Source organism: Melozone crissalis, unplaced genomic scaffold (assembly GCF_028551555.1).
Source record: "Melozone crissalis strain CALT ecotype California unplaced genomic scaffold, PUWL_Pcris_2 ptg000007l_1, whole genome shotgun sequence".
NCBI classification, from domain to species: domain Eukaryota; kingdom Metazoa; phylum Chordata; class Aves; order Passeriformes; family Passerellidae; genus Melozone; species Melozone crissalis.
In genome coordinates, this window is record NW_026535785.1 from 2,161,746 (window position 1) to 2,185,956 (window position 24,211).

The 24,211-nt window shown below is 46.0% G+C and overlaps 1 protein-coding gene across 1 annotated transcript in view; it reads left to right on the forward strand.

The window, feature by feature from the left end:
• Positions 1-246: 246 nt before the first annotated feature.
• ZCCHC14 (zinc finger CCHC-type containing 14) overlaps positions 247-24,211 on the forward strand; it is a 48,016-nt gene continuing 24,051 nt past the window's right edge. Inside the window, exons 1-2 of the mRNA XM_054296276.1 lie at positions 247-823; positions 14,537-14,660. Of these exons, the coding sequence (XP_054152251.1) occupies positions 260-823; positions 14,537-14,660 (688 nt within the window). The 5' untranslated portion in view covers positions 247-259. The remainder of the gene's footprint in view (positions 824-14,536; positions 14,661-24,211) is intronic.

A 24,211-nucleotide genomic window follows, 5' to 3' on the forward strand; every position in this document is an offset into this window, starting at 1 on the left:
GCGGGGCGGCCCCGGCGGGGCCGGGGGATGGAGGCACCGGGCGCCCGCCGGAGGGACGGAGGAGCCGCCCCGTGAGGGAGGAACGGGAGCGCAGCGGCCTCCTCGGGGCCGCCGGCGGGCGGGGACCCCGCGGCCAGGCCGCGCCTCAGCGCTCGGGCCTGCGCCGCCCTCAGCGGGGCCCGGCCCGGCCCTGCCCGCCCGGGGCTGCCCCAGGCCGGGTGTGCGAGCCCCGGCCGGGGCGTGCTCGGCGCGGGGCACCATGGTGGAGAAGCGGTGCCCGCGGCTGCAGCGGGACGGCGTGTACCGCTGGTTCTCCGAGCTGCCCTCCCCGCAGCGCGTGGAGTTCCTGTGCGGCCTCCTGGACCTGTGCATCCCGCTGGAGCTGCGCTTCCTGGGCGCCTGCCTGGAGGACCTGGCCCGCAAGGATTATCACTCCCTGCGCGACTCCGAGATCAAGGCCAACAACCCCGCCGACCTGGGCAGCCTCACCAACCTGACGGACGAGGTGGTGCGCAGCAAACTGCTGGTGTCCCTCGCCCTGCTGGGCTCTGCCCACCGCGAGGCCGCCGGGGTCCTGTTCCGCACCCTCACCCACATCGACTCGGTCATCAACAACTACGGGCTGCAGCTCAACGAGGGCCGCACGGGGGATGAGTTCCTGTTGCTCTTCACCATGGCATCCAACCACCCGGCGTTCAGCTTCCACCAGAAGCAGGTGCTGAGGGAGGAGCTCACCCAGATCCAGAGTCTCATGGCCAGCACCAGCAAGAATCCCAGCACCTCTACCCTCAACACCATGGCAACCTATCCTGGCTGCCATAAGGTGGGTATCCTGCTTTCTGCGCGCTGGAATGGCACCGGGCTGTGCGTCCGGCTCTCATTTTAAACCGTGCTTTAGCACAGTGCTAAATGGCAGCTACAGAGGCATTGGATGATGATGGGGATGGTCAGCTGAGGGCACAGGGAGAGGACGGATGGAGTTTTTACGAGCTTGTGGCATTTAAATGAGAAGGGGGTGACGAGCAGATCACCAGCAGCAATATAAACCCTCCCTGATTGCCTCTCAGAGCATCTGCTGGGGGAACGGTCCTGCCAGCTGCGTGGAAAACCAGTGATGTATGAAGGGGAATAAAAGCATCTCCAGATAAAAGCATCTGTTTGAAAGTTCCCCCTGAAAAAGTTGGAAAGGAGGAGTAGCTGTCCAGTGTCCAAAGCAGCTTGGTGAGACTGGGATTTATTTAGAAGAATGTGATGGCAAACGTTTGGAGTTGCTGGTGTTGAGCTCAGAGAAATGTTGTCGTTTTGTGTCACTCTGCATCCCTCGGGTATTGATCCTGGTGTCGGGGTTCACCGTCATTAACTTGCTGTTCTTTCATTCAGTTAGGCCAGACAGGGATGTTTTAGGATGTGCTGGAAGTCATTAGATATGTGAATCCTTAATTGCTCTCAGCCCGCCACAAATTAGGGAGTCAGAGTGTCTGTGCCTGATTTTAACCCGCTTGAAAGTTCAACCTGAGCCCCAGCTTGGAGGGTGCCTGTGAGAAGTGAACAGGCTGCAGCCTTTGAGGGTGAGTGGATGATTTGTTACCCTGCTCTTGGGAAAGGTGAGGAATACCCAAAAGCTGTGAAAACGCCTGGATTGGAGTAATACCCTAAATAAAGCTGTTTGCCAGGGCTCAGTAGAGATTTCAGTAAGTTGAGTGTTGAATTCCAGCCTGAGACAGAAATCTGTGCAGAGTCTTGCCCTGAATACAAATTCCCTTCCCATTTCATGTTTCTTTAAACACCTCTGCTTTGTAAAATTGAGATGTGTTCAGCTTCATATTTTTCTTATCCCTTCTTTTCTATCTTGTTCCTAATCTCCTGTAGTAAGGGGGAAGGAACAAGGCATGGGAGAGCCTATTCATTCAGCTGAGACTCCATGTGGATAAAATATAGCTGGAAAGAATATTTCACCCAGGATGTAGAAGGATATAATTCAAACCAGAAAAAAAAAAAATCTTCTTTTCAGGTACTTCACTACTTGCAGCTCCCCTTATCCAAATGATGCAGCGACCCTGGCTTGGAAAGGAAACACTGTAAATCATATCCAAGATAAGACAAGCAAAAAATAGAGATAAAATCAGGCAGGCAGGTTTTTGAGAGTCTTCTTTCTGAGCTGCAGGATTTATGGAGCTGAGGAACTCCAGCACTATTTCTGTCAGTCTAAGATGGACGGAGAATCCATCCTGCCATTTTTCCTGCCAGGAATGAGGCAGCCAGGATCGTTTGATTTTTTTTTTCTTTTCTTCTGAGCTCACTGAAGGGTTGTCTCTTTGAAAAGCACATTTTTATAGATTCTGTGTTGAAGAATCTTGGTTGCTAAGTACAGAGTAGTGAGAGGGAACACAAAGGTGACTTTGCCTTCACAGTCTCTGAATGTGCATTTAGTTTGAAGTGGTGCACATTTCCTAAGGATTATTTTTTTTGTTGTTGTTCTTAACTGGGTAATTCTGTTACTTTCAGAGTGAGCAGTTGGCTTAAACCAGGAGTTGGATGAAGCAAGTGGAAAAAACAATCTCTCTCTCCATTCAGCCCTGTTCTGTTACGAACTATACACAAATAAATTCCAGCACCGAGTCCTTGAGGTGTTACCAAGTGATGTTGTGACAATCCTTGTGCTGTAACATCACCTGGATAAAAACAGTGTGGCTGTGGAGGGAAGCTGGGTGCCCTGGGCTGCTGCTTGGAATTGCAGAATTCCCTCCCTGGTGCCAGCACTTTCTCCTGGCTCCTGTTGCTTTGCTCCAGGGTTATCCATGCTGAGCTGATGCTGAGAGCTGGGTGTTAAATGGGGAATTCTGCTCCTCTCTGAGCTCATCCTTGAGGAGCTGGAGAGCCACACTTCATTATCTGAGGTCCTGAAAAACTTCAGGGAGCTGGGATGGTGTGGATGTGAGGGGGGTTGCAAACAGGGAGTGTTTGTGAACTGAGTTATCCTCAGCTTCCCCCCGGGGAGAGGGGAATTGGGTGTGACTCTTGTGTAACTGTACCTGCCCTGCTGCTACAATTTCTGATTCATGGTTAACTTGTTTAGTCAGGGAGATGCAACAGGAATCTGAGCAGTGCTCTTTGTTCTCCTTGCAGAAACCAATGGCAATGTGCTGCTTCTGCCTATTAAAATATGCCCCAACCTGATATTTGCAATAACTTTTTCCAGAGGTTTGGACCTTGCATTCCTTCTTCCATCTCCTCTTTCTTAGTGAAATATCTCAAAATCAAATTGTGTTTAACAGTTGATACAAATTTACTGTAACTATTTCATGATTCCTCAAGTAGCTCTGGGGTAGGTGGACACAGCTGAAGGTGGTCAGTGATACAAACTCCTTTTTGCTGTTTCCTTTTACTGCCTGCAGTTGCTGACTGTGAGATGGCTTAAAACAGCTGCCCATGTATTTTTTGTGCTTTTTCTTGTCTTATCTGAACCTTAACTTTGCAGGAAGAGGTGGCCGTGGCTGGCTTTAAGTAGGTCAGTAATTATTAGGTTGATGGTTTCTACCTGATGGTATGAAATGAACGTTTTATGAACAGGAGGGAAAATGCTGCCCTCTCTACATTGCCTTGGACTCAGTGAGGATGGAATTAAGGAATATCCTGAGTACAGCTCCTGGTGCTGCCCAGGACATCCCAGCAATCCCTCCTGGCTCTGCACAGCTCCTGCCAGGAGGGGACAGGGAACAGGGACAGGGACAGGAGCAGAGGGAACAGCTCAGGCTGGGCCAGGGCAGGCTCAGCTCGGACAGCAGCAGGAATTTGCCCATGGAAAGGGGGGTCAGGGGTGGGAACTGCCCAGGGAGGGTTGCAGTGCCCATCCCTGGAGGTGCCCCAGCGATTCCTGAGGTGGCACTCGGTGCTCTGGGTGGGGACAAGGTGGGGATGGGGCACAGGTTGGATTTGATCACCTTGGAGGTCTTTTCCAAGCTCAGTGGTTCTGTGATTCTCTGCTGGACTGGATGGCAGATGGGAACACAAGTCTGAGCTTGAATTCTGTGATCTACATGGATGCTGGGCATCTTAATATGAATCTCTGCATGGACTTTCCCTCTCAAGAACTCCACTGCCAGTAACTCTAAGGACAGAACTGCAGAGCTGGGGAAATTATTCATGAATCTGTCACTGTTTCCTGGAGTTCTTTCATCTCCTCATTGAGATCATGCTGTAGAACCAGGGAAATAAGAGAATGCTTTGGGTGCTCAGCACCTGCTCTGCTGTGACAAGAGCTCTTCAGTGCAGCCAGGGTGATGAGCTGCAGGTTTAGATCAGATATTAGGAAGGAATTCTTGGCTCTGAGGGCGGGCAGGCCCTGGCACAGGTGCCCAGAGCAGCTGTGGCTGCCCCTGGATCCCTGGCAGTGCCCAAGGCCAGGCTGGACAGGGCTGGGAGCAGCCATGGCAGGGCCTGGAGTGAGATGAGCCTTGAGGTCCTTTTCCACCCAGACCATTCCCCGATTCTGTGATGGTGATTCTGCTCTGGTTGTGGCTCCAGCTGCAGAGCCAGGCTCAGGAACAGCCACCCTGGTGCAGTTTGTTTGCAGCTGAAGAGAAATGAGGGGCAGTGACCCCACAGTTATGTGCTTGTTTCAGGCTGGTATCTTGTGAATGGGAAGGAGGGTTCCTGCCCAGTCAGCTTCCAAATACTGCCCCCATGGCTATTTCAAGTTTAGAGCATAAGGGACTATTTTTCACTCATGCTAATTCCATAGGCTCCTCTAAAACCTCCAAAGAACTCAGGCTGTGCATTGGGAGCTGTGGGGTTGCTCTGAGGGATCCATTTCAAACACTTTCACCTGTCTGCACTGTTTGTCCAGGAGCATGAATGGACAGACCTCCATTGAGAAATATTCTGATATTTTTATTTCGCCAATGGAGGGGTGAGTTATAAAAAACCATCACTTGCTGGGTTGGAGCTGAGTTGTCAAGCCCTCCCAGAGACAGCAGTGCAGCTATTAAGTGATCTATGGCAGCTGCCTTTAGGGCTGCTTTTTGAGCTTTGTAGGGATGGAATAAATAATGACAAACTTAATTTTTAGCTTCTTTGGGGGTATTTCATGGATTCAGCAGATCCATGTTGAGAGCAGTTGCTGGCTGGGATTGGAGTGTTTACTCCCTGGTATCAGGAGCTGCTGTCTCAGAATGATCTCACTTTGCAAACCACATCAATCCAACCTCAGGAGCTGTAGGGTCAGGTCTTGTAGCTTCCAGCTGGTGACATTGCCAAGCCCTGCATGTCTTTTGCATGTCCTTGGAGAATTTTGGGTACTCCAGGCAACATGGATTGCACACACCTCTTGATATTCCACTCTAGAAATGTGAGGCTTCCCCTTCTGGCTCTTTTCTTACTCATGGTTTCATTTGAAATGTGATTAAAATGGTTCAGTCTCAAACCTGCAATATTTTCAGAGCTTTACATATAAAAGAATCCTTGGGCAGTAACAATATTAATTAGCACCAAATTCACTTTGGCTTTACATGATGAACTTGAGTTTAGGAACCTAAAGGAGTTTGCCTGGGAGATGCAGTGAGCACCCAAACATCAGGAACAGAGCAGCCAAAAAAAGTGTGTTGAGCTAATGATGATGATGTTTTTTCCATGAACTATTTTCCCATTTATTTTTGCACAGGCTGAATGAAGTTTTTGTTTTAAGAGTGCATTCCACTTCACTTTTTAAAATTTACTCTTTTTTTTTCTACCAATTACCTCAGAACTGTTAGTTGTCAGTGAAGCAACACTGAAGTGAGGCTCCTTCTTGTGGGACAGAGAGAAAGATGTTGGATGTTTTGGCCTGTACCAGATCCAAAGTGTTTTAATGGAATCTGCAGGAGCTGGAGGAGATCCTGCAGCAGATCCTGAGGGGAGAAGCAGAGCCAGCAGAAGTTTAACCACACCTCACAGGCATTCCAGGCCTGACTTCAAAGCTGCTGAACAGCAGCCTTGTTTGGGAGTGTTTAACCATTTGGTTTGGTGGGTTTGGAAATGTTTGAGTTGCTAAAAGGAGGTGCTGTCACCTTCAGTGCCAGTGGGCACAGCCCTGGCAGGCAGAGCTTGGCTTCTCCTGGCATCTTTCACATTCAAATACTCCACTCTCCATTTATTTGCTCTGCAGTGCTTTTTATCCCTAAGAAAAGCAAATATAGTCCCAAGAACATAGATAAGATTTCTCAGAGCCCACAGAATTTTATCATAAAAATGCTGGATCTGATTTGTCTGTGGAAACAAGAACCATTGTCATACTTCCACTCAAATTTGACTTCAATATTGGGGGCAGTTGAATTGAAGCTGGTTCTTCCTGAGGTTTGAGATGGGTATTAACTCAAGCAAAAGGATGTTGGCATGGCTCAGATCTGTGTTGCTTTGAATGAGCAAACTTCTAAATTCCTTCTCTTGCCTCATGCTGAACCAGAATTTTTCCACTGATTCCATTGGGATAATGATCCAATAATCAGCACTGGGAGGGACAAACCTTTGAACAGGTGTTCAGGCTGTAAAGAGTTTCAGGGCTTTTGTGAATAGCTGAAGTGATCCAGAAATAATCAGATCAGTTACTTAAGAGCAAGGTCTTAATTTTAATGACAGACCTGCCAAGTCCTGATGATAAATAGTGAAAGTGAACACTTTCCATGTGTAGTATGAATTCTTCTCCAATGCTGCCTTCTTTTATCACCATAAGTGGAACAAAGAAGGACATTGAGAGGCTGGAGGGTGTCCAGGGAAGGGAATGGATTTGGGAAGGGTCTGGAGCCCCAGGAGAGGCTGAGAGAGCTGGGAAGGGAATGGAGAATCCTGAGGGAGCTGGGAAGGGAATGGAGAATCCTGAGGGAGCTGGGAAAGGAATGGAGAATCCTGAGGGGGCTGGGAAGGGAATGGAGAATCCTGAGGGAGCTGGGAAGGGAATGGAGAATCCTGAGGGAGCTGAGGGGGCTCAGCCTGGAGCAAAGGAGGCTCAGGGGGCCCTCCTGGCTCTGCGCAGCTCCTGACAGGAGGGGACAGGCTCTGCTCCCAGGGAACAGGGACAGGAGCAGAGGGAACAGCCTCAAGCTGCTCCTGAGGAGGTTTAGGCTGGATATTAGGGAAAATTGCTTTATTGGAAGGGTGTTCAGGCATTGGAATGGGCTGCCCAGGGAAGTGCTCAGAAAACGTGTGAATGTGGCACTGGGGTTATGGCTTATGTGGGATCATGGTTGGACTTGGTGTCTCAGAGGTCCTTTCCAACCTTAGTGACTCTCCATCCATGGTTCTGTGGAGTTTTATTACACTCAAGCCATTAATTTAGTGAATATTGAGGAGGGGAAGGAGGGAGAACTGGAATTCAGTGGATTTGTGGTCTGTCAGGTGATTTCTTTGTGAGTTGTTGCAGGACAGACAGGGCTGGTTGGCTTTTGGTGGCATCAGGTGAAGAAACAGGATCAGGTTTGTGCATCAGTGCTGGGGTGTAGAGCAGCAGTGTCTGTTCCAAAATCTGCTTAGAAACAGGGATTTGTTTGGATTTTGAGGTGGTTTGAATGATTGGTTTGTAAAACTCAGATTTGATGAGTCCAGTACCTCTGTGGCAGATTTATGTTCCTGTCATTAACAGTGTTCGCCATTCTTTAAGCAAAGGGAAATGAGTCTGTAAAATCCAGCCCTGACTTCTTTTGGTCCATCTGTTCTCCTGAATTCATGAGCAGCCTGGGAGCAGGTGTGTGATTGTCCTGTGGTGTTTAAGTAGCACATGGCTCATTTCATTGCAGAGAGTCTCCCAGGACGGAACATCTGATCAATTATCCATTATCCCATTTCCCTGGGAATTGCCTCTTCACCCTTTGTGCTCCTGCTCCAGGAGAAAAGGTGAATTTTGTAGCTGCTGAAATGTGGAGGCACCTGGCTCTTACAGCTTATCTGGACTGTTGGAACCACTTGGATTTTAACACAAACCAAACATTTCCAGCTGCATCCACATCCCAGTCCAACAAAGCAGCTGAATTTGTGTTAATTCAAGTGCTGGGCACTTCACTGGGTATGTGGAGAGTGGGGATATTTGTGAGCACTTCTGAACCATCCTCATGGAAGAGCCTGAATCTTCCAAAGGAGAAGGTTGGGATTTTCTTCTTCTGCTGGGAGAGCAGTCAGGAGTTTGGCTATGAGTAAATGCAGGAGTGCTGCCTGAGGCTGTGGTTTCCCAAGGCTGCCTTGTTACTACCCAGAGGAAGGTGTTGGCTCAGTCCTGCCCCTCCTGGGCTTGTCTCAGTGCATTTGCAATTCCACATCCCTGCATTGGTTGCCCTCATCTCCTACATGGATTTAGCCTGATGAGCAATCATGTGGTGTCAGCATGCATTTTTATTCAGATTATTTAAAACCCTGAGTTTGTCCCTTTGGGGGGATCAGCCTGAGCTTGCAGGGGCTCTGTCCTTGCCATCAAACCTCTCCTGGAGCACTGCTGCCAACAGGATTGCACCATGTTAAAGGCCTTGGTGTTAACCTCAAATAAGCTGCTGTTAATACTCAGTAATATGAACCTGGCAGCACAGGAGGTGAGTGGTTCTTACCCCTGGAGTCACTGTTCCAATTCCTGGCCTCACTCACACATGTTACCTGCTCCTGGAGGGCAGTTTATGGCTAAAAAACCCTTTTTAAAAGGGGAATTCAAAAGCCAGTATGGACAGAAGCATTTCTCTGTGGGACTCTCAGTTTATCACTGGCCATTGTTGAAAACATGGGGAAGTTTTCCTGTGTGATCAATGGGAGAATTTGTTTGTGTGGCTTGGAGCTGCAGGGCCTCACTTAACTCACTCATTGCTCCTATGTGTTCTTTGCTTTTCCTGTGTAGTGCATGACCTAAATTTCTTACCTCACCAGGTATAGAAATCCATATTTTGTTCCCTCAGATCCTGTCTCATTGTTCCATGTGGTGCTTTGGGTAGTGGCTCTGTTGATTTTTTTTTTTAATATTTTTGGCTCCACTTCAAACTAAGTCAGCAAATACTTTGCTATTAAACCATGTATTTTCTGTGCTCTGTTTATTTTTCAAAGGAACAGATAATTGCTGTTTTGGTAAAACTCTGACCACATTAAGTTTGCCTCCTATCAGTCCTGTTATTTTTATGAAAGGCTTTGCTGTATTCAGTGTTAGCCAAGCTCACAGCTCCCCACATTCCCAGATTTCCCATTTTCCAGTGACTCCCACTATGGAAAACAGTGCCTGAAAGAGCAGCACCACCCGTGGGAAGCACCTGGGTTTATTTTCCTGTGTGATTTTAATGGATTGAGAGCTTAGGAGAGTTCTAGAGCTGCTTTTGCTGTCCCATGAAGACCTGACCCTGTTAGGACCTCTCTGGTGCTGGGAAGGAAATCACAGAATCAACAAGGCTGGAAAAGACCTTGGAGATCATCAAGGCCAACCCATCTCTGCACTCTGGGGGGAAAAAGGTTGGGTTTGGATGATGACAGGTGGAAATGGGAGAAATGTGACAATGGCAACATTCTAGCAAGGAATTCTGTTCCCTTAGCACGTTTGTCATCAACCCCTGGGTCAGAGCAATTGTTTCTCTGGCTGGTAACTCCTGGGGATGGAGGACTCCAGGGCAGCATTCAGATCCTGCTGAATAATCTGTGGTGGGAAGATACAAAGAGATACTTTTCAGTAGCTGGTACCAATTTTGATCCTGTCATCATTGCAGTGGAGAGTGAGGCACAGAAGAATTCTCTCTGAGCCTCAGTCTCTAAGCAATGATCAATTTTCTTTGTTATTTTCAGTTCTGCTTTAACTTGAGATGCAGGAGACAGCAGGGTTTGCATCTGGAAAATGAGAAGTCCATCTGTGAGGCAGATGCTTTGCTGTGGAGGGAGCAGATCAAAGGGTCCCAGGATGATCAAGGTTAGGAGAGACTCAAAGCTCATCTCATTCCAAACCTCAGCCTGGGCAGCAGCACCTTCCTCTAGATCAGCGTGCTCCAGTGAAAGATGCAACAATAAAATGGAGTAAAAATAATTTTAAGAATCTTTTCTGCACCCACTTTCAGCTTTTAGAGGTGTAGAAGGAGCCTCCAGGCCACTGAGGTGTGGAAGGAACTCCTGAGCAGAGCAGTGAAGCTCTGGAGAGGTGCAGCACAGGGTTTTCCTTCTCCCTGGGAATGCTGTGCTGGGGTAAAATCAGGCAGAATATTTAACTCTGCTGCTAGCTTTGATTGTTCTATGTGGACTGTTTCTGCTGATGTTCTCAAGCAATTTCTGTAGAAAAATCCAGTCTTTTATTCAAAGGTCTAATGCTGTTTTTTCTTAGACCTTGAATGATTCATGGGGATTTTTCCTGCTTTTATAAAATGTCACTCCTGTGGTTTGTTATGATGTATGGCCTGAACATTCCTGGTTCCCATGATGCCAACTTATCCATCTTCTCTGTGGCCTGTTAGTGCCTCAGAAAACAAGCCTTGGACAGTTCTGGAGCTGCAGATGTTTATTCCTAAATGGCATCTTGGCTTTCTCAGAGATGTTACAGCTCCTACAAGGTCCAAAGCAATTTGCTCCCTGCTCCTCCAAACCCTTATCTCTCTGGAATGCCTCATTCTTTATCCCAAATCCAGTTTGTCCTGAGTAGCTGTGTGTGCTGAGCCCAAACCAGGGGTTCAGGAGTGTTCAGCTATGGAGAACTCTCCTTCCTGAATTTACTTGATGTTGAATTTCTGCAGCTGAATTTGGATAGGTCCTTCCTGTGAAGCTTTTCCCAGTGTTGCTCCCAACCCTCCCAGGACAATATCTCCTGCAGCCCTGAGCTGATGGGTTATTGTTCCTCTGTTTGACTTGGCCTCAAGTTGAGGGAAAAAAAAAATAAAAAAAGAAAGAAGGAGAAAAAAAATTGCTGTTACTATTTTGGAACTTTGATTTGCAAACCACTTTTCATTATTTCACTTTCCCCTAAACAAATCCAAACCCTTGCAGTATCGTGATGTTTAAGTCAGTGGAAAAAATGATTTCAGAATTTGGAATGGAAGCTTTAAGCAGTGGGATTCAGTGGTTCTAACACCATTCAGCTCCCTAACAAAGTGCTCCATTTGGAACTAATCAGAGCTTTGTGATTTTTCTAGGCCAATTTGGAGCTGCTTTGATGTGAGACGGGATCAGATAGTGCGAGCTCAGGCAGACAAGACATATGGGCTAAATTAATCCTCAGCAAGTCTAGGAAAATTAAATCTTTATGGCAAAAAAATGGAGGTTATGTATAAACAAAATGCAAATTATAAGCTGCACGCGATGCTTGTTGTAAGGAGAGCAGAGAGGAGGGAATACAAGATAAGAGGCAATAAATTGTAACAAACTGCTTGTTCAGAGGTTTTCTGGAGCTGTGGGGCTGCTCTTACCCAGCTTCAATCATTCTCAGTGTTTGTATTTCTGATTATTCTGAGTATTTGGGACCTGGTTGTCCAGGATAAGGCAGCTCCTTTCCCAGGCTGCTCCTCTGGGCTGTCCCTTTGCCAGCAGGATGGTGCTCAGCCCTCTGGAACTTCCTCCCAGCAGCCCTGGGCTGGAGGGGGAGTTCAATGAGCTCCAGGAGAGAGGCTGGGTGAGATAAGTGTCCCGTTCTCGGCTGCTTTTGATGGCCTGGAAAGGCTCGGGGAGGCCTTGGGACAGCCCGCGCTCCAAAGGACGAGAAGAGTCTTCAGGTTTTTTCTCGGTCTTCAGTGTTTATTAATTTTTATCTACAAGATTTTCTCTCGGCCCGAGAGAGCACAGCACGTCAGCCATGAGCACACTGAGAGCCCTCGGGGCGGTCACTGATCTTTATACCCAAAACTACGTATAAGATATTTACCTATTTTCCCCAATGCCTTTCACCCTTATTGACAAGTGCACTTTTAGTAAGAACCAATCCCAAAGTGCCACCACCACCACAGGAGATGGAGGCCAAGAAGAAGAAGAAGAAGGACAGGACACGCCCCAATTCCTCCATCTTGTTTCTCTAGACCCCCCTGTACCGAAATTCTAAAACCTGTGTTTCACACTATAATTAACCTATCCCTCCATGGTCATTTCCAACCCTTCAGGTGGATCTCCATGGTCACTCCCAACCCTTGAGGTGGATCTGTGTTTCACACTATAATTAACCTATCCCTTCACCATTTATCCCCGTGAGATCCTCCCATCCTCATACAGGTGTCGTCTCCTGTGCAGGATCAAAGTCCAGCCACCAAACACTTCTGGCAACGTTCCAGGACCTCCGAGCCCCACAAGGGTTATCTCGGTGACTCTGCACATCAGGGCTGATGTGCTGAGATCCCACAGATAAGCCCAGCTAAAGACTGACTCTGGCAAAGGAAATTTCAGCTCTTGCCCACCCTCCTGCCAAGCTGGGACTTCAATGGTTGCTCTAAGGCAAAGCTTGGTGTTAAGTTTTGTTAGTGGTGGGAAGCTGTGCTGAAGAAACAGTGTATAATTAGATAAATATAACTTTTTTGCATTATATATATAAAATAAACTTCATTTTTTTTGTCAAGAAGTGCTGAAAAGGAAAGCAGCTCCCTGTAACCCTCTTTTTTCCTGACACTCATCTGCCATCCTGGATTGATTTCTTTACACGTAGAAGCTTTTTTATGGATGTCAAGTATACAGAGCCTTCCTTTCACTTGTTCCACTGCCTTAAGTGTGTATAAATCTATAAATGTCACTCTTCAAATGGAGCTCACAATAGGTAATTGTGTGGAGTGGGGCTGTGCTGTTTCTGACTTGCATTGTGTGTGCTGACTGACGGCACCACGGAGCACGAGGGTGTGCAAAGAATTGTTTTCTGCAAAATTGTCCCAGCTCAGGGCACTGTGTCAGGTTAGCAGGGTCTGAGGGAGCCTTTTCCCTTCCAGGGACCTGGAGCTGCTGGTTCTGATTTACCCTGAGTGAAGGAGAACTCATTTTGTTATGGCAAGATGAACATTTTCTCCTGTGATTTGTACCAGGCTAAAAATCCATGTGGAATTCTAATTACAGCTCAGGTTGATTCCAGATGGAACAATTGAATTTCAAGTCACACAGTTCCTCTGAGGAGGTACTGGGAGTGTTTTTGTTGGTCTCAACTCCCTCTTTAAAGCACCTTTCCAAGGTTTTTAAACCCTTTTTTGTTTTGATGTTTCAACCTTCTGCTTGGGCATTGCTAGTGTAGAAGTTTCCATTGAAATATGATAATGAAAGGTTATTAAATGGCAAAGACAAGAAAATCAGGGTTTTGCTGAGAATTTTTCATTGCAATTTGTTGTGGAAATGCCTTGAGTCTCATCTCTGGAGAGGCGATGGAGCCCCATGGAGCCACTTCCCTCTTCCCACTCTCTCCCATCCCAATGCCAGGGGAGCATCCTGGCATAGAATAAAGACAATTTAATTGGGAAAACAGAAGCCACACATTCAAGCCAAGCAAAGGAACCAATTCCCCATGGATGGGCAGAGTTTAGCCATGCCAGGGAACCTCACAGGTCATGGTGACTGGGGAAGAATATTGGGGTCACTGAATGTCCCCTGCTTCCTTCTTCCCCCAGCTTTCCATACTGAGCATGATGCCACAGGCCTGGAATATCCCTTGGAGCAGCTGTGCCCAGCTGGCTGCCCATGACCCGTCCCAACCCCCTCGTGTCCCCTCCCAAACCCCTCGTGCCCCACCCCAAACCCCCTGTGTCCCACCCCAAACCCCCAGTGTCCCTACCCCAAACCCCGCGTGTCCCCTCCCAAACCCCCCGTGCCCCCACCCCAAACCCCTCGTGTCCCCCTCCCAAACTCCTCGTGCCCCATCCCAAACCCCTCGTGCCCCACCCCGAACCCCCTGTGTCCCATCCCAAACCCCTCGTGCCCCATCCCAAACCCCTCGTGCCCCGTCCCAAACCCTCGTGTCCCCATCCCAACCCCTCATGTCCCACCCCGAACCCCCTGTGTCCCATCCCAAACCCCTCGTGTCCCACCCCAAACCCCTCGTGTCCCATCCCAAACCCTTGTGTCCCCCCAGGCTCTGTGCTGGTGGGGTGGAATAAGGACCCAAAAAGGCCTCAGCTGTGTCAGCCCTGTGACCAAAACATCCCCGAGTTCTCCACAGCTTCCAGCACAAATCCCAACCAGCCTCACACCAGCTACTGTGAGAAAATTAATTTACCCCACCCAAAACCAGCACAGTGTCATAATGTAAAAGTGACATTTTCCAGGAGCCCTTTTCCCCAGTTTTCTTGTGGAAAAGTTAAAATGTGTGGTGTGCAGAGGTTAAAGGTCTTGCAATCTCTCTGCAATTGACTGCTGGGTGAGTATTGTTTCAAAAAGAATTATGCTGTAAGGAGCTTTTTAGATTAGCCAAGATAATCTCCGTTTGTGAATAGCTGCTGACTGAAAGCACTTCCCTGAACTGTTACTTGGGGAATATCAGGAGTAACACCCTCAGCTCTGAGAGAAACCAACTTCTCCTGAGTGCCTTCCCAGGGGATCCCTCACTCCAGAGGAGGTGTGATGTTTGTGTGTTCCCTGTGTTTATTTTAATGGGTTTTTGTACTTTTCCTTCCAGGTCACTCCAAGGTCTGAGACCCCCATCAACAGTGTCAGTAACAGCTTGGAAAATGTGCTCCACACATCCACACATTCCATGGAGGAGTCACTACCCAAGAGGCCTTCAGGGAAACACTCCAAAGGTTTGTCCTTCTCCTTGTGCTGCTGCCTCAGGTCCTTGGTGATGCTCAGTTTTATTTTCATTGGGATTGGAGGCTGGAATTTTGCTGCTTCACTTCTGGCTTGAGCAAAGTTACACAGAAATTTGTAGGAAGATTGAGTGTCAGGGAGAAATGGTCAGTGAAAGAGGAATATCCTGATTTTTCCATTAGGAAATAAACAAGAAGGTTTTTGAGATACCTCCTTTTGAAATGCCAGCTTTGTTTTCAAGAAATATTCTCAAGAGTAGGTATCTTGGACATTGCACCTCTCAGCAGGTTATTTCTTGGGTAAAGCAAGAAATATTTCTTGTTTTATCAAAGGGGAAAGGCATTTAAACAGTTTGGCTGCCACTTCCACCTTTCTCTTGCTTTCCAAGTATGAACTGAGTGAAGAGAAGTGGAAGATAGGACAGAGATCTTGCACCTTTCTCTGTTACAAAATAAATCTGCTTTTTCTAATGCTGTATTGCATACTGACCTGGCTAAAAACTGGCCTTAGCAAATCAGGGTTAATTATTCCATTTGCACACTCCAGGCTCTCTTTGCAAATATGAAAATGTCCAGGCTAAAATGTGACTAACAGTACTTTTATTTAATGCATTTTAAAGATCACTGGTAATGAGGAAAGTCTTTGAACTGGGAGCTGCTCTTTGTGCAGAACAGCTTTTGTGAGCCTTGTAGGGCAGAATTAATCAGGAAAAATATCTGCCCTCATATGTTGCCTTCCAGTACCATTAAAATACTGTCAGGCACCATCTACATTTTTTAATTTGGAATTTGTTCTCTTTTCTTCCACTGGCTTTCTACAGAACTTTGCAAATACAGTTTGATACCAGAAAAATTCAATAATTTCAAAGCACATCTTCACTCAGAGGATGTGATAAGCTCAAGAAGGGTTAAAAGTCCCAGGAAATGTTGGGTTGCCTCCTTCCCAGTGACACACTCCCCTGTAATCCCAGAAGTGGAAGGAGCAGTCATTTTTTACAGCCCAGTAATGCTGCAAGGAGCCATTTCTCCAGCTGTAAAAACCATCAGGGTAGAAGAAAACGCAGCACTAAGCAGAAGCATGGCTGGGTTTGTGGCTTTCATCTGATTAAAAATAGGACAGGGTTCAAGACTGTTTTCATTTGTACTCAGTGATTGCTATTCCAGTACCATATATGCTAAGATTAGTCATGGTACGCTGTGAAAATTAATTAGGTTTTGCTCTGATCTGTTTTTCTCTTATAGAATACCTGCCTGGTGTTCAGTTGAATTTACAGACTGCCTCAGTGAGGGTTGGGAAAAGGGGCTGTGGAACAAATACTGATATTCTGCTTCACCAGCAGTGTTCAATTCTCCTTGATGTGTTGGAGTTCTCTTTCTTCAGCTTGGAGTGCAATTTAGGATTATTTGCCACCTGAATCCACTGTTCCTGACTTATATTCCTCATTTTCATAGCAAACACAGCTCTTAATTTGGCAGGACCCACCAACTTTTTAACCTGGAGCACACAAAATTGTCATGGAAGCACGGGATGCTTGGTTTTCATGCTGTTATTTTTTAGTGAGCCTGGTTTCAGGCAGCTTGACAGGACAGGATTTCTCCCCAGGAGTAATGAGCTGCCCAAGGTCAGCATTCCTCTCCTGGCAAAGCCCTGGAGCTGGAAGTGTCTCAGTTAAAAAGGCTGGAGCTGAAACATGCGAAAGAAAAGAAAAATGAGAAAGGTGCAGTATTTGTTGTGCTTAGCTGGATTGGAGACAGTTTGTATTAACCCAGGCAATGTTTTAATCCTCATTTGGAGACATGTCAGTAATTTAATTTACTCTCCACAGCTGAACAGCGACTGGGGTTGTAGTAGCTGGGACCTGGAAGCTCTCAGTGACTGTTTTCCTTAATCCACCACTTTTGGCATCAAATGTTGGAGTTGCTGCGTGGGAGGGAGGCAGGGAGAGAGGAGCACTCTGCTGGATCTCTCAGGGGCAGTGTGTGTGCTCCTGGATGTGGAGCTGCAATGTTTGCACAGCTCGTGCAGAGACTTGTCAGGTACCTGGCAGGGATTTCAGGATTGTGCTGCCTCAGGACATGAATTTCTAACAGCAGTGTCAGCCTGAGATCTGCACCAACCTTTGCTTTTACCTCAGGGGCCCAGCTCGCTGTGGGAGCACTGTCAGGCATTAAATCAGAAATTGTGGAAGGGTTTGGATTGGAAAGGACCTTAAAGATTGTGTGATTCCATGGGCAGGGACACCTTCCACTAGCCCAGGTGCTGGATCTGTGCTGCAATACTCAAGTTGTTGAAACCAAAAAACTCTTGTTTTTTTTTATCAAAATTCCTCAAATTTGTTCCTGCTCTTTCTCCAGGCTAAACCCCTTTGTCCCTGTGTACATATCTGTGGTAAAGTGGGGTAAAGCACGTGGACATTGCTTCCAAATGAAAGTAGTGGCACTGTGAAGTTCTGTGCCTGCTGGCATCAATGTTTTGGGGATCTGTGCTCTATCTGGGCTTTTCTTTTATAAAATAAAGTTGAAAAAATTGCCTTGTGCAAGTAGAGAAAAAAATACAGGTGGGTTCTGACAGAAGGATGTGGAGCCCTTGTGAAATCCAGCAACTGTAACATGCTCTGAATTGTGCTTTTTATTCCTGTTTTGACCAGTGATTTAGGGCTGTTCAAAGCTGTTTCCACAGATGGGGAGTTGTTTTAACTGGAGGTAACTTTGGGAACTGGGGGCTTTCCCTGTGCTCAGGATCTGCTGCTGTGCTGGAAGCTGCAGTCAGGCTTGTTCACAGGTATTGAGGCACTGACAGATCTCACTGGTCAGAGATAAACACAGATTCTTGGGTTACATACAATTAAAATTCCAAGAGAGATCTGTTGCTTTCTGTCCCTCTGTTCCTAGAATGCAGTCAGGTTTTAGTAATGCTTTTAACACCATTTGAACAAAAGAAATTAAAATAAAGGTTGGGCATTTTTTATCTCCTAATCCCTGTAGCAAAGTGGTTAAAAAAAGGTCACGAGTTAAAATTGCTTTTCACTGTTTTGTTTTGCTGGCAATCCTCTGCTGGTAGCAAAGGGAAATTCAAGAAATTCCATTTTTATTCCAAAGTTCAGGAGGAGCTGTGTGGCCCATGGGAAGCCCTGTGCACAGAGCTAATTTTTAACAAGCCTGTGGATGTAGGGTTGGGGTAATTCCCAAAAGAGAGTAGTTATTGGTTATCACAGCTGACTGAAAAAAATCAGCTTGTTTTTACTTGTTCAAAAAAGCAGTAGGAATTTTCCATGCTCCAGAGATGTTGTTAATTACTCTTTTGCTGTCAGGTTCCAAGGATTTGGCCATTAGGTGGAGAGCAGTGGAGGCAAGTCCTGCTCTGTGCATGTGACATATTTTAGCAATGTATTAAACATGCTCACTGACCACAGCATATTTTCCAAAAGCACAGAGGAATTAAATGCATTAGACCAGATGTTGAAGTGCAGAACAAAAGCAGCTTTATTATAAAGTCAACAGAAGTTACAAACATCCCAGAAAGAGACTGTGCAGGCTTCATGCTGCCACCGCTCTTAGTAAAATCAGTAAAAATCTCAGTAAATCAATAAAATCCTGATTTGTCACAGCCTCTGGGTGAAGTTTCCTGCTCTGGAGGTTCAGAAGTTGCTCATTTTGCTGGTGGCCCTTGCCCTGTCCCTCCCCAGAGCAGCCTGGACAGTGATTTCCTCAAGTGAACAAATCTCATTTTCTGCAAAGTGACAGGAACTCTCCTATTCTTGTGTTTCCTGTGTATTTTTCTTGCCTTTTCTCTGTTGCCACACAAACCCCTCCAAATTGTCTCCACGCCAGCCTGATTTCAAATGAGGCAACTGTTGAAATCTGATCCTCCTGGAGTGAAGCTGAATCATAATTCTTGCAACACAGGATCTAAGGATAGGCACAAACTGCTTCTGGAGAGTGAAGAGTAAAGCTTTGAGATGGAAAATGGGGGCAGGAGCCTTTATTCTACAATCTCTTCTCCATTTAGCTCTGCTGAGCACAGGAAAACCAATTCCTTAATTGAAGGGATGCTGTGAGTCCACACTCAAGGTCCTGAAAGCTTTGATGTGTCCCAGGCTTGGACAAACACATGGAACAGCACATGGCTGGCTGGATAAAAGTCTGTGGGCATGAAGGAAAACAAGCTCTAAATGCATCTCAGGGATATATTGATTGAGTTTTCAATCAATATTGGGGTGTAAATCTATCTAAAGCCTGCAGGATGCTGCTGAGCCCAGGTGGGATCACTGGGAGGTGGCTGTGGTGGCTGTCACCTTAACCAGGGCTGGGATCTGAATTATTTCATGACAATAGGCAGCAGCAATGGGTGATGTCAGCCTCCCAGAACTTCCCAGCACTATTTTTGCTGCTGTGTTTTCCTTGGCAAAATGTGTTTGTACGGTCTTGCACCTTTTTTTTCCTCTCCCACTTCCTTGACTCATTCTTTTTCCATAAGAAACCAGGCTGCAGGAGCTCTCCCAGTTTCATGGTGACCAACAGCCTTTTCCTCATTAAATGTTTGACACCAGCAGATAATACAGAGGGAGGAAAAAAAAAAGCTCTGAAATCCATTTTGTTCAGGTCCAGACTTTAGACAGCCTTGTTCTGCATCACTTGTGGAGCTGGATTATTCTATTTTTAAGTAACTGCATCATCTCCAACAATATTGGGTCAACTACTGGGATGGTACAGCTTAAAGAAATATTTAGGCTATGATAATCCTGCAGGAAAAATCTCCCTCTCCCAACTGTATATAATTTTTCAGCTGTTTGTATATGTCCTTGTTCATTTTCCCTCTGAAGGGAGAGCTCTGCTTCTAAACTTGAGCAATGTAGGTTGAGATCACACAGCAGGCAGTGCATTCCTGACCTTCTGTCTGTGCCACACGAGTTGTCTGAGGAATATCAAGTATTTAAAGTGAATTCTAGAAGTCAAACCCAAGGATTAGCATGCTCCAAAAAAACATGTTTGGCTGGTGCATATTTTCCCCTGTGGTACAGGATTTTTGTATGGTAAGGGATTTTTTGGTGATGCATAAATCACATTGCTCAATGTGCAGTTGAGAGTTCAGTTCAGGTTGGAGGTTTGATTTTGCAATGGAGGCAATACTCAAGTTTAGGGTTTTAAAAACCATCAGAAATGTATTTCAGCTCATGTTTTTATTGATAGTTCAGTTGTCCTGTGCTTACAGAAAACCATTTCATGTCCCCAAAGCCAGGGTGAATGGTTGTTGTAGAGCTGGGAGTGGAGCTCCTCGTGCTGGGGCTGCACTTGGACTCTGCCAGATTGATGTTATCAGCTGTTAATAAGATAAAAGTTAACTTATTAACTTTTATCTTCTCTCCAGGTTGGAATCAGTATTTTGTCACCCTCATTGCCTCCTTTTCCCTGTCATGAGCCTTGTCAGGAGAGATCTGGGATGGCTGTGAGAGGATGGGGAGGAAGAGGAGGCAGCACAGACACTGCCTGGTGCATGGGGAGGAAGAGGAGGCAGCACAGACACTGCTCTGATAGGTGGGGAGGAAGAGGAGGCAGCACAGACACTGCTCTGGCTGGGTTTGGGATCCATGGCTCCCATTCCTGCCCCTTGTGCTCCACAGGGAGGATCTCAGCACACCCAGAGCTGCAGTGAAGGATGCTCTGTGGGTTTTCCTGTGGCTCTTTTGGAGCTCTCTGTGGGTTTTCCTGTGGCTCTTTTGGAGCTCTCTCTGGGTCTTCCTGTGGCTCTTCTGGAGCTCTGTGTGGGTTTTCCTGTGGCTCTTCTGGAGCTCTCTGGGTTTTCCTGTGGCTCTTTTGGGGTTCATCTCCCAGAGCATTCTTTAATTTCCTCTGAGCAGTTTCAGTTGTGTCCACACCATCTGCCTTGATCCCATATTCCCCTAAAATGATGGATATCAAAATAATGGATGTCAAGCATTTAACCTGAGGGCCTTACCCTGAAGCTGCTGAGTGATTCTCTAACTTTGGTTTTGTTTGGATTTCCTGCCTGTTTTTCCTCAGTGAGGAGGTGGAATCACTCTGCTTGGTCCCTACCTAATTAACTGCTGAGCCTGTTGATTAAATTCATTCAAATTTAACAAAGCTATTTAGAGATTTTATTTACAGTGCTGTCTGCATAGAAGAGACTCATTCATGCTTCCTCCAGGAGAAGTGAGAGCAGCTGAGGTACAGCCTGGATCTGTGGCAAATCAGGCTTTGTTTTGCTCCTTGGTAATCCATAAAATCCCAGAATTTGTGTTGGAGGAGACATTAAAGTTCATCTCATTCTTCCACTAGCCCAGGTTGCTCAGAGCCCCATCATTCATCTTGATTTTATTTATCCTTGTGTTAAAAATAAAGATTTGTGTGCTGGGCAATACAATTTCCTTATTAAACAGTAGGAAATGAGCAGTTTTCTGCTACAATAGGATTTGACAAAGAACACTTAATTTGGAAGAGTCCATTCAGTTTGGCTTCAGTGGGAGCTGGATGATACTTTTGTTTATAATTAATTTAATCAAGCTACTCAGAAAAATTTAAATTCTAAGAATAGGATGCTGGTAAATCCAGCTGTGCCAAGGATTTAACCTCTCTAATGCAATCCTCAGGCACATTCCTGATCTTTGGTAAGGACTATGTACTCATCAATATCAACTGTGAGATTATAAACTCTTAATTAATATTATTTGCATTTTTCCATGGCTCTCTCAGGAGGCCACGCACAGGATGTGCATTCCTAGAAGGATTCTCCCATTTCCATCTCTTTGGAGTCCTGGAAGTGCCTTCAGTGGCACAGAAGTTGTTGATGAAGGTGAAATTATTGGTCATTACCTCAACAGCTCTGGAAGCAGCAGCACGACCTCCTTCCCATAATGGAAACAACAAAGCAACTCCAGCTTTTAATTAAAATCACATTAAATGGTGAAAAACAGTTTTTCTCACATCTTAATGGTAATGGTTTCATACAGCCCATCTTCTGAGGCAGAAAAAAGGTGTTGGGAGAGCTTTTCCTGTGGTGGAACTAATGCTTAAACCTGCATTATTACTGAAAATCCTTAATTAAAAGCAGGAGATGAAATTTAAAAGTTAAGAAATTACTGAGGGATAACAAATATGTAATTCAAGACTGAGAAAAGAACAGAAAAACCCCAAGAAGGTACATTTTAGCTGCTGCTTTTTGCCTCCTGGCAGTGGCTCAGTGGGGCTGGACATTGCTGTGTCTGCAGATGGAGAGAGGGGTGTGGGAAATGCTCAGAGATGCTCAGAAATGTTCAGAGATGCTCAGAAATGCTCAGCTGTTCCTGCTGCCTTCAGAATGCAGCACCCTGAACATCTGGGCATTTCTGAAATAGCCCATTCTGCTGCCATCTTAAACAGGGCCATGCAAGAATTTAGGAAAGAATTTCAAGTAAATAACTTGCTTATCCTATCTAGGCCCACATAGCCCTTCAACAAAATTGGATAAAAATTGGCACTTCAGAGAAGAAAGCAGGAGTGATTCACATGTGTTCCTAGAAATGCAGTACATCCCTGCCCATTTTACATCCTGACACCACTGTACTAATGACTAAATGGCAATTTTCTGCTGCATGTCATGCTCAGGAAGCTTTTACAGCTGGTTACTTGTTAGCTGGTAAATGTTCCTTCCCTTAACAGTTTATTCCTAAATCCCCCCATTTTTCAAAGCACATTTTTCATTTCCATCTACCTTTCCATTTAGATGAATTCTTGCCTCCATATCTGAGGGTAATAGGCTTAAAGCACAACAATTTTCTCAATAGGCAGCTGGAGTTTTTAGAGGTATCTGAATATACAAGTTAAAAATGGTGTCATCTCTCACATGGTTTTGGGTCCAGACCTGCAAATTTCTGGGTATTTAAAATAAATCTGAGGTTTCTTGCTTGCCTTTGATGTCAGCATTAAAATTCTCACTGGAGGCTTTTCTCTGCAGACATGGGGGGCTGTGAGTTTGGAAAGAATCAGACTGCAGCAGGGAAAAGATACCAAATATTGTAGGACTGGAGAAATGGGGGTGATCTTGGGAATTGGAAATAATAAATGAATGAAATTGGGGCTCAATAATAATTGAGCTCAATTGAACTCTTGGGAACTGGAAATAATAAATAAATGAAATTGGGGCTCAATAATAATTGAGCTCAATTGAACTCTTGGGAATTGGAAATAATAAATAAACAAAATTTGGTTCAGCCTGCCTTGAAGCTGGGCAGGGTCTCTTCATCAGGAACAGCAGTGACAGAACAAGGGGAATGGCTTCAAACTGAAGGAAAGTTGGTTTGGGTTGGATATTAGGGAGGAATTCTTGGCTCTGAGGGTGGGCAGGCCTGGCACAGGTGCCCCTGGATCCCTGGCAGTGCCCAGGACCAGGCTGGAATGGACTTGGAGCCACCTGGGATGGTGGAAGGTGTCCCTGCCATGGCAGGGGTGGCCCTGGATGAGCTTTAAGGTCCTTTCCAACCCAAACCACTCCATGGTATGAAAGAACAAATGTGAGAAGAGTCCAAGCACTGGAATTGTGTCCATGATTCAGTTATTTTGGGGTTGTTTAAAGGAAGTTGTGTTCTCATGTTTAATGACAGCTTAATGGAGTTGTGATGAATGGTGTCTGTTGGAAAGTGCCGGAGCAGAGCCTGATCCTGGGACCTGCTTGAGGAGATTGCTGGGGAAGGGAAGCAGCTGGAGCTGTTCTTGGATGGATTTTAGGGACTGACATGAGAATAAAATCTCATTTGTGGGTTGCAGACAGTGGGAACTCAAAGTCTGAGGGGTGCTGCTGCCCCAAACCCTCTGAACGTGGTTCCTGGTACTCCCTGGAGACTTCCATGGAATTGTGGATCTGATCTGCTCCTTTGTGCCACACAAGCAGAGGAGACAAACAGTCAACTTTGGCATTGTTTAGGTGCTTGGAATTTTCATTTCTAATTTTCTTTTGTTCTTTTAAGCTGGGGAGTCACAGGCTGCAATTATGCAAGACAATGCTTTTGATTAAAGTAAATTTTCTTTCTTGGGTGCACAGAAATGCTAAGCTAAAAGGTTAATGTTTCATTTGCTTTCTGGCTTGTTCTTTTATTTCTCCCTGGAAAAAAAGGAGAGGGCTTGCTGTGCTGCCTGACTTCCCTGCCTGGAGTGGATGCATTTCATCAGTGCAGGGTGTGGGTGCTATTTTTAACCATCACTCAGAGGGGCAGCCCTGCTAAAATTACATCATTAATATCCCCAGTGAAAGGAAATGGCAGAAAACACCACAGGCCCTTTGGAGTTTCTCTCCCTATTGTGTTTTCCACTCCTGGGGGTGAATTGTTCCAGGTGTATCATTCCAGCAGAGTTGTTTACAGTCAGTTCTTGTGAAGAGGCCCGAGGAAAAGTGTAATAAGGGAATTTGTCTGCAAAACCAGCAGGTATGAAATAGGTCTCAGTGGCTTGGAGAGCTCCTAGTTTGTATTCCTGTTATTAAGGAGTTCAAGGATTTGCTGGATGTCCAACTGTTGCAAAAGAAAGTGAGGACCTGGATCTTTAAACATGAATTT